Raw genomic sequence first — 12,588 nt, forward strand, 5'->3', positions numbered from 1 at the left:
CTTATATGGAGCCAGTTTGGCAGAGTGGAGGAGTTGATGGCCTCTTTCTTGGGAAATATGCCGGTTTGACCTAGTGCTTGAGGAAAAGCAATTATTCTACTGAATGCTACTTAGTGGACACATTAAGGAAGCATCTTATCCGCAAGCAGATACCCAACTCTTACTGCCAGTACATTATTCAGTGGGAATCGAGCAATATCTGTTTAATGGTCATGCTGCATCCACATAATGAATTGCACAAAACAAAATGAACAAATTAAGGAAAATTCTGAAAAGGTTTTGAATGAGAGTCATGTATACGTCAAAAATAATTCAAATTAAGTTCAAACATGATATTGACATATAAATGAACCCTTCAAGTCATATATTTGGAACAAGTCCAAATGCTTACAGTACCTTGGCCTTGTGTTGATTTCAGTTTATTCTAACATTTTAGGATTAATATGAAGTGTCTACCTTGATAGGGTAGTTATTCTGCACTATACTGCATTAGTCAAAATATGGTGCAATGTTCAGTGTAGATGTCCACTTGTGCGTGAGATTACAGCCATATTTAATTTAAACTATTTAAATTGCTATATTGGATTCATTAAGGCAAAGTGAATATGTCATTTATGGAGTGTTTTATGTGAAAGAGCAATGCAATAAGGTCCAAAATGGCCATTTTTGAAAGTGAAATTTGAAATTTGAGCTTTGGCTTTAAAAAGCGTTAACCTTTTAAAAAACAAACTACATTTGTAATGTATGTTTGTCATTGGCAAGAAAGGTTTAGAGGACATTTTTTTAATGAGTCATAGCTTTCAGGACGGATGCCTTAAGTTTAATTAACCCCTCTGTTATGTACCATTTCAGTTATTTTTACTGTGGCATCTGTGGAGGTGAAAACAAATTATTGTTTTCTTGACCGGTAATCAATTTGGGCAAATAAAATATGTATATGGTGTCTCAAATGTGATAAATGAGACATTTTTTCCTGTTGTAACCTCACCTTGTCACATTGGCTATGCTAATTTTATTTCTACTCGGGTCAACTGCTCTAGAGTATAAATTAATATTTAAGGTTTAGATTTTTATTTTATGAATTATTAAAGTGACAGGCCCGATTTCTTTGTTTGTGTTTTTGTTTTTTGTGTGACAGACACACCTTATGGAAACCACCTCGGTGACATCTTGTACTTTTTTTCTACTAAATTGGGCTATGGGAAAGTTATAATTTTGACTTGTCACCTCACAGCAAGCAGGTCCTAGGTTTACAATCACCGGGCAGCAAAATGTTGTCTTATTTTTTGTGTGTCGTGTCATTTTATTGTTTTATTCATAGCTGTGGTTTCCTGTCATTAATGGGCCTCCATACTTTTAATGACAGGTCATCTTATTGCTGTCATTTTTTTCTCTGGTGTGTTGTTAAATACTTTCTGCCTCAAAGGGACTTTTCCACACTTGTGTTTTGCCACAGTAGCACCATGCTAAATAGGTGGAGTCCAAAATCAGTTCACAGCCCTGACACAGCGCAACACACAATAGGGTCTCTTTTGTTTACCATGACAAAAAAAAACAGTTTGTATTCTGATAAACCAAACTGCAAAGAAACAGTAGCAATAAACAGTACAGTAACTGGGTTGAAAGGCAAAGGAATAGTTTAAGCTATGTACATTGATTTCAGTAACATGTTTAACTATGCTATATTGTGCAATATTGCCTTCATTTAAACTATGTAAAGGTTACTAGCTGTGTAGTTTTCTAATGTGCATGGGCATTGTTTTTGTCACGTTTATAAGGTGATGGTGTGAATTCCAAGTTAGTAGAGAAAGGTTTTTGGTCCCAGAGAATGCTTTTGCACTGTAGCACCTCTCTCACAAGTTACATTTAGGTAAATGCAAATAATACACAATATACAAGTCTTGTGTACGACACATGTTTTGTATGTATTCAGTATGGGAAGGTTCAACTGAATGCCTGCCAGCCAAGAGATTAAAATGGTATTAGATATGTTTTTTTTTTTTAGAGCTACTAAATAAATCATTTACGAAGTCCCAACTGGAGCATTGTAAATGGCTTGCAGAACACCTCAGCATTGCACCACAGATTAAGACAATCAACAATTCTCATTAAGACTGATGGCAAATGTAGACTGTTTCAGTGAGCACTGTAAATTGCCAGTACATTAAAACGGCACTGTGGGTGTTGCTAGTAAAGTGGTGTCAGTGAGTAGATGAGTTTTTTTAATCTCATAGTTGTAGTTTCTTTTTGTTCAGTGTTCTCCCCCTTTTTTATAATTTTTACTAATTTTATTTGTTTCATTTTTAAAGCTATTAGTATTATTACAATACAACTAAATTTCTCAGGAAACCAGCTAGTACTCACTTCTTTTTGAGTTGCCTATTTTTTTATTGCACCTGGTATTTTTTTTAAATTAATTTAAACAATTGTTTTATACAGTTGCAGTTTTATATGCATTTCTATACATTCTTTTCTAGTATGGTGTATTTAATATTGGCTGCTGGTTTAAAACAAACTTTGTTTTTGAAAGAAACCACTTGTTTAACATTGATTTTGTGTTTTCCTTAATGACCATGTTAAAATTGAGCTGTATTGTTTTGAAATGATTGTGTTTTCGTTGTGATAAGCGCAGATGAAGTGTATGTGAGAGTGTTAATCTGTGTATGTGTGTCCGCATGATGTTCATCTTTGTTCTTTCTCTTAAAAATCATTATTTTTGGGTACAAAATAATTTTTTTCAAATCAAACCATAGGTAATGTCCAAAAATCATGTTTTCTTGCAGTTATTGGTTGCCAAACGTTTTTATTTAATAAGGAAATAATCAACGCATCAGTATTGACATGAATGGCGTCAAGTGAGTGAGTATTCTGTTTGAAATGTGGCCCTTCCCCTGCACACCATCCACTACAGATAAAATAAAATAAACTTGGTTGACCTAATTTGTCTTTGTTGGGTACGTTTTTGAATGTTGTGAATGCCTCAGTTGTATTTTGATGTTGGGTACAGAATATCTTAATTGCCCAGCCCTGTGTTGGGGATCATGCACTAAAGCACAAAATCAACTGACATGTTGAGGGCTTTAAGGCACATCCTGCTGTACCACTTGATGTTGAGATCCCTGTATCAAAATGTAGTTTTATCTCAGGTCTGTGCCTCTATGTTGCATGTTCTAAGAATAACATGTTAAATGAAATAACCCAATAACAGATCTGGTAAAAAGGAAAACGGTGCATTTCACAGAGGGCCCAGATGTTTTTGTCCAGGGGGCCCCGAAATGTAAGTTGTCTGCACACTGCATGGTTCTTGTCGGTTCCGTTTAACAAGTCTAAAGTTAAACCTTAATTTAAATATGTAAATTACCATGTAAGTAAGTCAATAAAATTTGCCATGTGTGCGCCCTTTTTAAGTGATCGTAAATTCCTTGCGGAACCATTCATTGCCTGGGCTATTGCACGGACACGGACATGTTTCTCCCACACACTAGTTCAAAGACGCGACGTTTGAAATGGTAAGTCTCCTGGTGAAGATTTCCACTAGATATTCTGCCAACCTGAAAATATCAAAACAAGTAAAGAAAGTGTGAAATAATGAGGTGTTTTAACACGTAAACGGCTGCCAGGAGTTAGTCCGGAAATGTCCTTTTTATAATGAGAACGTGCTTATTTAAATACAGTCGGGCTAACAGGCTAAACTACGTAGCAAACAAATGAAATGCTACTCCTGTGTCTCTTAAATGTTAATGGTTGTGTGTTTGTCTTGTGTAAATGTTACAGGCTGTTACCCTTCAAACAGATCTTGGAGAAATCAAAATTGAATTGTTTTGTGAGCGGGCACCGAAAACATGTGAGGTGAGTCAACTCACTCATGAACACAATAACTTGAGACCTGCCAAAGATACGTTCATGTGTTCAGGTTTAGTCTTGTATTAGAAATGCCACAGTCGGCGGAAGTGTAAGCACAACCCCTATCATACGGCACACCGTGCACAAAACGGCACAACCCTTTGTTGTTTTAACTGGTAAATTGTATATACTTTGTTATATCTGTTACAGTATCTTTTTACTTGTTATATGGTAACTTTACTGTTTATGTTTTGGACTACAGTTCTTTACGTGTTGTTTATTGAACACCAAGGCAAATTCCTTGTGGTAAAAACGTACTCGGCAATAAACACCTTTCTGATTCTGAAGTTGTACTCAGATATTTTACTCAAGTAAAAGTAGCAATACCACAGTGTAGATATACTCATCAAAACTAATACAAAGTGCAAACCTATTGGCTTCAAAATATAGTTAAAGTAACAAAAAAACAACTAATTATGCAGACCTGCCCATTTTAGAATAATGTACATTATTTTATTGGATTGTAATTATAGATGTGCAAGTGTTACTAATTTTGCAACTGGCAAAGGTGGGGCTAATTGTAATAGTTGTGTATACAGGCAGATGGTGTATTCATTGCAAATGCATCATCGTTTATTTGTTGATTATATTCTGTGTTAATAATCCGACTGTAAAGTAGGAAGTAACTAAAGCTGTCAAAATGTCAAAAAAAATCTAAATGTAGCAGAGTGAAGAGTACAATATTTGCTTTCAAAATGTAGTAGAGTAGATGTATAAAGTAACATAAAATGGAAATTCTCAACTACAAGCACCACAAAGTTGTATTTAAGTACAATAGGTGAGTAAATGTACTTCTCTGTTCCATCACTGCAGTCTCTTTGATATTCATTGTTCTTATTTTATTACAGATATTATAACAATGTTCATGTTTTAATAGAAAATACAGTATAATGCAGACACCCTTTGGGATAATAATGCTACATAACTGTTCTCCAACAAAGTCAAGGAACATATCTAAACTTTTTTTTAATTTATTTTTATTTTTACTGTTTATAGAACTTTCTTGCTTTGTGTGCCAGTGGGTTCTACAACGGCTGTGTCTTCCACCGCAACATTAAAGGTTTCATGGTTCAAACTGGAGATCCTACAGGTATTGGATTGCTGTTGTTCATCTGCGGCATTTCAAGGCTGAGATGTCAGAATTCACATCCTCACTTCCTGTATTTTTATGAATCCATTCAGGCACAGGCAAAGGAGGAACAAGTATTTGGGGTCGCAAATTTGAAGATGAGTACAGTGAGCACCTAAAAGTGAGTGGGACCTACTAACTCCAGCTTGTTTACCTTTGTCAGGGAGTAGTGTTACCTTACATTTCATCAGGGGTCAGTCTTTAACTTTGTAACTTGTTCTTCTGCTTTTGATTTTATTTCAGCATAATGTAAGAGGAGTGGTCTCAATGGCAAACAATGGCCCCAACACAAATGGCTCCCAGTTTTTCTTCACATATGCTAAACAGCCCCATCTGGACATGAAGTACACAGTGTTTGGAAAGTACGTATCTTTTTTACAGATAAAGTGGTGGTATTTGAGATGGATGTCATGGTTGTTGAAAATTGTTTGGACAGCCGGTTAGAGTGTGTTTGACAGTTACTGATTGACTCACATGTAATCTATAATTGCTGCTGACCTCTTACTCTCTCTAACATGTAGGATTATCGATGGCCTGGAGACACTGGATGAACTGGAGAAACTGCCTGTCAATGAAAAGACGTTCAGACCACTGACGGAAACACGGATAAAAGATGTGACCATTCATGCCAACCCTTTCGCTGGATAAATGGCGTTCTCTTCAAAAATGCAAACAGGCCTTTTAACAATCAAACTTGGATTCTGATATTTCTAAGAAGCCCATCAACACAGTGTATAGTAGCTTGCCAAAGTTAAAATGGATAACTTTTCAGAGGCAATAATTTAGAGAGAAAGCCTAAAGATATCAATCATTAACAGGACACTGACTCTGAAACTTTAAAAGGCTGAGTCTTCTTAACATGATTACATGTTTATGCCAGAATTTTCAGATAAACATGATCCAGAATGTAAAAGTAAATTGGGTGAAAAAATACCTTAAATGCCAGATTTTTGCATCCTAAAGCAACATTCAGTGGTTATGCTTTCTCTAATTTCTAGCTAGGTATAATTTTTAAGAAAATGTTTGCATCCCCCTCTAGACCCACCATGATGTGACAAACCGTTTATAATGAAGAATTTTAGATTATTCTTCAGTTAATCTTCATACAGTCACAAGTCAGTCCAAAAAGAAAACATGTTCATGTTTAGAACTGCCAAACATTCAGATCCTTTTTTTTCCCTCGATGGCTATGTAAATACATTTTCGATGTTTTGTACTAAATAAAACTTTTATAATGAATATATTATTTTTGATCATTATTGAATTCTCTTCAAATGTCAACGCATCAGAAGACAAGATGCTGAAGGCTTTTTCTCACATTTTCTTTATTGCACATACGTTTATATGCAAGACCACAATACATTTTAGATTGTCCATTTGTGTTATATGCATCATATTATAATTGTCTAAATGGATTTTTTTTGTTTTGTTTTTTCACATTTGTTTTTTTGGATAAGATGGAGCAACATTGTTTGAATGAATAAAGCAACGTTGGCTTGGTTCCTGACCATTTCTATCTTGTGCATATGGGAGTTTACCAAAAATTACAAATGGATGCACAGCAAGCTATTTTCAATCTTGAAATCGGTGCAGACAGATGTCTTTCCTCCACAGAGATGGGTCTGTCTGAAGTTCCTGCCTGTTATAGTGAAGGTTTTCGTTGCCACCGTACTCTACGGGGGAATTGTTGGGTCTATGTAAATCATAAATTAGTCATAGAGTGTGGTCTTTACCTAGTTTGTCCTGCGGTAACTTTTGTTATGATTTGGCACAGTAAATAAAATCGAATTGAGTTGAATTGAATCTTATCCACTTGAATTAATACGCTGGAGGCCAAGTTGGTGGAAGAGTGTCCAGTATGTCATATATGAACTACAAATAGGGGAGCACCTTCTACGTCATCACTAGTGGACAAAGTCTCGCTGTTGCACTATACATGTGAACACCACACAGCCATGGCCTCAGACGATGTGTTTAAGGTAAGTTTGCTTCCGTGTATGTGGTGTAGCGCAGTGTCCGTGCATGTTATTGTATCACTGTGTGTGTGTTCCAGGTGTCGTCCCTGAAGGGGAAAGTGGCCCTGATAACGGGGGCCAGCTCGGGCATCGGGGCGGGCACGAGCGTCCTGTTCGCCAAACTCGGAGCTCTGCTTGCTCTCAACGGCCGTGACGTGGAAAACCTCAAAAAAGTAGCGAGGCAGTGCACCGACAGTGGAGCTGCCGAGGTATTTTTTTTATATATATATATCAGCAGAAATAGATATTCATACAAATAAGACCAGTGTGCAAATTATCCAGAAAGAAAGAGAGAGATAACACATTTAAACATAAATAAACAATGACAATAGTCACAAAAGGTCAACCAGAAAACCGTTCATCAAAATATGTCAGTGTGCACTCACCTTTCCTGTTCGTTATTGGGGCCACATGACTCCATGTACACATTGAATTCACGGATTTAGAGAAGTTTGCCTTGTCAATATGTCATTTACCAAATGCAATATTTGTCATGTGACTTAAAGTTGTGTTGCTACATCCAAATCCCGTGACCATATCTTTACACTCACGTTATGTGCGTTGCATAAAGTGTTGACAGAAACTACTGTTTCAAAGTTTCGTTGAATTGAGCTCAATGTGGAACAGGACAAGTCTGAATATGAAGAGATTAAGATTCTACACTTTTAATTTCTAATTTTTTTTAATAGACTTAAGTGGCATCTGCTAAATTGCTTGGGGATACAGGTCAAAATTGAGCCCCAGTGCATTGTGGGATGAGCTTATTTTGAGCATGTTCTTTTAATGTAGGCATATTTAGATACATTATACATTAGGGTAAAATTAAATTAATTTATTTTAATGTCAAATGGGCATATGCAGCATGGTTGTAAATATATGTAAATTATATAAAGTGGATATTTTTGACCCTGACATGCAAATGATCTAACTTTATCATCCAAACATAACTGCCTTTAACAAAATGATTTCTTCAGTATTGCATGAATAAGATTTTAAAATCTGTGCAAAAATGCCTTTAAAGTAGGGCTGGATGATATGGCCGAAACCTTCTGTCTCCATAATGATATGTAGCACAGTAAAGCATGTTTACTGGTAATTTAGTAAATAAATCATCCATACGAAATAACCACATGGTAAAGCCTGATCCTGTGTGAATTTAAAACATAACAAATGAAAATTACTGTGTGCAAACATATAAACTCAAAATATTTCACATCAGATTTTCTGAGAAGTTTAATTTAGTATGTGCTTGTTATTATTTAAATGACATCATTTTGTATCTGAATATATTATTTCCTGACGATACGATTCCTTTGAAAGAAGGTAAACGATCATAATGAATCCTCGCTCAGCCCTGCTATAAAGTCAGACCATGATAAAACATTGAGTGTCTGTGTGTATTAGCCTTTGCTTGTTCCTGGAGACCTGACTGATGAGGAAACGGTGAAGAAGACAGTGGAGCAAACTATCGCTCACTTCGGCCGGCTGGATGTCCTTGTTAACAGTGCTGGTATCCTGGCCATGGGCAGCATAGAGACAACAGACCTGCCTCAGTATGACAGGATCATGAACATCAATGTCAGGTAGACTTTCAAACACCTGACATCATAGATACATATTAGTGCTGGCTGCTGACTCTACAGTAGTACAGAGTGTGTAGTTGTCTGCATTTGTCAAATGAGATGGGTGTAAAATGTAGCGTTCAGTTAGAAGTTGGCTAAAGCGATGGCTTTAGAAATGGGATAGATAAATATGGTTTAAGGTTTTTTTTTATTTTCAGCACCTGAACAAAATTGAAAAGGATATTATTTAAATATTAGAGGTCATTTGATGGAAATGATGCACCACAACAGCTGAATTGTATTAATTTTCTTAGTAAGGCAGGTGTCAGATATTTTTGCTGGCTCTTTATTTCACTTAATTTTTATTTTTTAAAGAAAGAAAGCTGAGGTTGGCCAGACCATCATTGCGACTTGTTTATACTAAGAAAGTGAAATGTAAGCATGAAGGAGATGATTTCATAGGTATGTTATAGCCACAGACTGCACCTCACTTAAATCAAATGTCCACATATTTCACTATAGAGGTCACAATGTCATAAATTGAGCAGGAACACTGACACTGAGCAGCTAATCTAAATGTGTGGATATAAGCGTGATACAGCTGTTCTCAGGCTGCTGAATCCCATCACAGATGTTGGGATGCAATTGTCCTTTACAGCCTCGAGAACACAAGACTAAAAGTTACTCCCACTAGCTTGCTCCACTAACCTTGGTCCCATTCCAGATCTGTATACCACCTCACTCAGCTCTGTGTGCCCCACCTGATCGAGACCAAAGGCTCCATCGTCAATGTTTCAAGTGTCAATGGTCAGAGATCAGTGAGTATTAAGCAGCCTACATGTCTCTGTTATTTTTACTGTCTTTCAGAGCTGTAACAAACTGTTTTCTCACTGTAGTTCCCCGGTGTGCTGGCCTACTGCATGTCAAAGTCTGCCATTGACCAGTTCACACGTTGTATAGCACTAGGTGAGTGAGACTTTTTATCTCCTTATGCTGTATGTTCATCTTTATCTATAGTTATATATGAAAACACATTTTACATTTTCTTTCAGAGCTGGCATCAAAGCAAGTCAGAGTGAACTCTGTTTGGTAAGTGTTTTACTGTGTGCATTGTCATGGTGTTTTAGTAGCAAGGAATGAAATTTGCGATGCAGCATATCTTGTATCCTTGCTCTGTTGGATCTCTTCAGCCCTGGTGTGATCGTCACAGAAGTCCACAAGAGAGCAGGGCTGAATGAGGATCAGTATGCCCAGGTAAAACATTATTTCAACACTGTATGAAACAGATGTATTCCTTCATGGTGGCATCGGATCCCACAGTCAGCAGTGTCTCAAAGGAACTGTGTCCGTCAATCTTTTTCACCACCAGTTTCTTGCCAAGTGTAAGCAGACCCATGCCCTCGGCCGACCAGGGGAGGTGGAGGAAGTAGCCCAGAGCATCGCCTTCCTGGCATCTGATGCTGCCAGCTTCATTACAGGAGTCAACCTACCTATTGATGGGGGCCGTCATGCCATGTGCCCAAGATAAGATCCTGTATGTTATTATACACACGTTTGCTAATGTAGTGCTTTCAACTTCCAAGTCTCACTGTGTTTTTGTATCTAAAATCCTCCCGTGGTTGCCATTTAAACTCATCAGGTGGTGGGGTTGATAGGAAATAAAAACAAGGCAATACTTCAAGGACGCAATTTTTCTCCAAGTTTACATGGTGAGAGCTGTCAGAGCTTGACAGTTCCAGGTGTGAAAGAAAAAGAAGGAAGCTTAAACGCACTAGCACAAGCAGGCAGTTTAAATGCATTTTATTTTCTCACTTTGTTTTCTTTGATGAAAAAAGAATGAAAGCTGCTTATCATTAAGGTTTCAGACTTTTATTGAATTACCTTTTGAGTCATTAGACTTCATTCACGCAGCATAAAATGCCTGTACAAACCAAACACTGTAAGCTTCTGTACCGGGGTAGTGTTGTGTTGTATACTCCTCTGAGTTTAGAGATTGGTGGGACCAACCATCATTGCTGCACCTTTGAGTGACATTGCATAAAAAGTAAATAATAAGGATGGTAAAGTCCTAAAACACAGTTGATTGTCTAGAACAGTTTGCTTAGAAAAACACGTACAGACTGTAGAATCTTTAAAGCTCCAAGTGTGACATATAATGTGAAGTTGATGCCTGGTTTTGAACTGGAAAGCTAATCAGAATTTAAATAAAATTTAAATAGAAATCCACTGTAGATAATAAAGGTTACATAATTAGACATTTACATTTTGACAGATAAAAAAAACGTAACTTATAGTGTCAGACTCAGTGTCAGACAGTACAAAGAATAATGAAAATGTAAAAATTCTACCTTGAAAATATAATTTAATGAATTTGGCCTGCATGTATATTTTACAATCTTCCCTTTCTTGTAAAGTACAGATATAACTTTGCTGAGAGCTGAAAAGAGTTTATTATACGGGTGTCATCTGTTGCAGCACCGAGTGTCACCTCTATCATCCCAGATTAGGTCTGGTAACATCTTGTTTGCTGCGAGATGAGGTGCAGTACGAGGTAGCATCTTGACACACTTTTCTCGGTTCACACTGTGGAAAGCTTATATCCATTTTAGCATGGACAGTACCACACAGCAGTTGTTTGTGTAAGGATATATATGTAAATGCGGGGTCGCTCAGCACTAGACAGTTTTAGAGGCTCAAAAAGACTTACCTGGAGACAGTGCGCCTGTGTGTCTGAGGCACACGGTATACCTGAATGAGTGATATGAAGTTGATACTGTATATGCCTAAAGGCTGTGAAACAATAACTCTTGCACTTTATATTACAATATACAGTACATATACATGTATAAATAATACTTAAACATTAAAATAGGAAGTATTGCATTTGCAGATGTAACTGTTCCATATTTCTGTACATATCTCTTGTGAATGTTTTTTTGCTAAATCAGACCGTGAAGAAAATATGATACAACATGGTCTGAGAGATGACAGAATGAGACGTTCATATTAATTCCTTCCAAACGGGGCTTTCAGGTCTTGTATAACACAAACAAGTCTCTGAAAAAGAAGCCTATCATTGTTTTCCATAGGCTGATTAGTGCTCAAAGTCTTTCCTCTGGATTTACACTAGGCCTTCTTTCTCTGGCGCCCCCTCCTGTTTATGCAGTCCAAGCATATTTTGCGGAAAGAAAATGGAGGTCTGTTGTTCTGGAAACCACAGAAGCATTAGTATCCCCCCCTCAGGGCCCTATAAGAAGCACACGGGTCCAACCTCGAGGTGATAGCGTGCACCAGGTTCTGTGGTCGGCAGGTTGAACACATCCACGATGGGGAGTAAGTTCGGGTCCTGGGTCTGGAAGATGAAGTGGGTCTCATGCCAGCGGCCATCTTTGATCTGAAGGTGAAGGCTGTATTACTTCAATTATGTGATGATAGGCAGGTTTTGAGATCTTTCGCTGAGATGTCTGCCTCTACCCCAAATACAGTAGAGGTGAATATGGAATTTGCTCTGCGCTGCTAAAACTAAGATTTACATTTTGTTACATTATCTTTCTGCATTGTCCCAGTTACTCTGAACCAAGCAGACATCACTGTTTTGTGAAACTACTTTGTACCAAAAACCCAGAGATTGAGGTCTGTGGATTAGTCAAAGTAACAGGGACACCGCTGTGTGCACGTCAAACTAAATTCTATTCGCCTATACTGTATTGGGTTGGAGGCAGTAATATTAGAAACAGATGCTTTAAAACCAGGACAAATAAAACCAAAGCTATCTGCATGGTTAGATACCAGAACCACAAGAGATAAATGAGAAAAACATGTTTTGTAGTATGAAGCTAGCACAAGAAGGTGATTAGCTAAGCTTAGCATAAAGTCTAGAAGAAACGGTTACAGCACTTAACTCCCTGGAAAAAACACAAGTTATTCTTACATTTGACATTTTTGTTGTGTACAAATCAAACAAATAAGCTGCTAAATG

The 12,588-nt window shown here is 37.2% G+C and overlaps 3 protein-coding genes across 3 annotated transcripts in view; 2 read left to right on the plus strand and 1 right to left on the minus strand.

Moving 5' to 3' along the window:
- Window positions 1-3,461: 3,461 nt before the first annotated feature.
- ppil3 (peptidylprolyl isomerase (cyclophilin)-like 3) lies at window positions 3,462-6,209 on the plus strand. The gene is made up of 6 exons (XM_083912318.1): window positions 3,462-3,509; window positions 3,775-3,849; window positions 4,900-4,993; window positions 5,086-5,153; window positions 5,276-5,394; window positions 5,554-6,209. Exons 1-6 carry the CDS (start codon window positions 3,507-3,509, stop codon window positions 5,678-5,680), a joined length of 486 nt encoding a protein of 161 aa, XP_083768444.1. The 5' UTR covers window positions 3,462-3,506; the 3' UTR covers window positions 5,681-6,209.
- Window positions 6,210-6,942: 733 nt separating this feature from the next.
- LOC310945763 (3-oxoacyl-[acyl-carrier-protein] reductase FabG) lies at window positions 6,943-10,180 on the plus strand. Its single transcript, XM_083911969.1, has 8 exons — window positions 6,943-7,011; window positions 7,086-7,256; window positions 8,452-8,630; window positions 9,334-9,427; window positions 9,506-9,575; window positions 9,662-9,698; window positions 9,800-9,863; window positions 9,979-10,180. The coding sequence occupies exons 1-8, from the start codon at window positions 6,988-6,990 to the stop codon at window positions 10,135-10,137; spliced, it is 798 nt and encodes a 265-aa protein (XP_083768095.1). The 5' UTR covers window positions 6,943-6,987; the 3' UTR covers window positions 10,138-10,180.
- A 379-nt stretch (window positions 10,181-10,559) lies between these two features.
- The window catches only part of col27a1b (collagen, type XXVII, alpha 1b), a gene marked incomplete at its 5' end in the record, with an annotated part of 69,089 nt that continues 67,060 nt past the window's right edge, over window positions 10,560-12,588 (minus strand). Inside the window, one exon of the mRNA XM_083911736.1 lies at window positions 10,560-12,003. Within this exon, the coding sequence (XP_083767862.1) occupies window positions 11,857-12,003 (147 nt within the window). The 3' untranslated portion in view covers window positions 10,560-11,856. The remainder of the gene's footprint in view (window positions 12,004-12,588) is intronic.

Source organism: Echiichthys vipera, assembly GCF_963691815.1.
Source record: "Echiichthys vipera genome assembly, chromosome: 4".
Lineage (NCBI taxonomy): Eukaryota > Metazoa > Chordata > Actinopteri > Perciformes > Trachinidae > Echiichthys > Echiichthys vipera.

Excerpts from the sequence above, each read along its gene's own strand:
- ppil3 (XM_083912318.1), top strand. Across the intron at positions 3,850-4,899 it reads GGGCACCGAAAACATGTGAG|AACTTTCTTGCTTTGTGTGC; the intron begins GTGAGTCAACTC and ends TACTGTTTATAG. Across the intron at positions 5,395-5,553 it reads AAGTACACAGTGTTTGGAAA|GATTATCGATGGCCTGGAGA; the intron begins GTACGTATCTTT and ends TCTAACATGTAG.
- LOC310945763 (XM_083911969.1), top strand. The coding sequence starts at position 6,988 with ATGGCCTCAGACGATGTGTTTAAG. Across the intron at positions 7,257-8,451 it reads CCGACAGTGGAGCTGCCGAG|CCTTTGCTTGTTCCTGGAGA; the intron begins GTATTTTTTTTA and ends TGTGTGTATTAG. Across the intron at positions 9,576-9,661 it reads CACACGTTGTATAGCACTAG|AGCTGGCATCAAAGCAAGTC; the intron begins GTGAGTGAGACT and ends ATTTTCTTTCAG.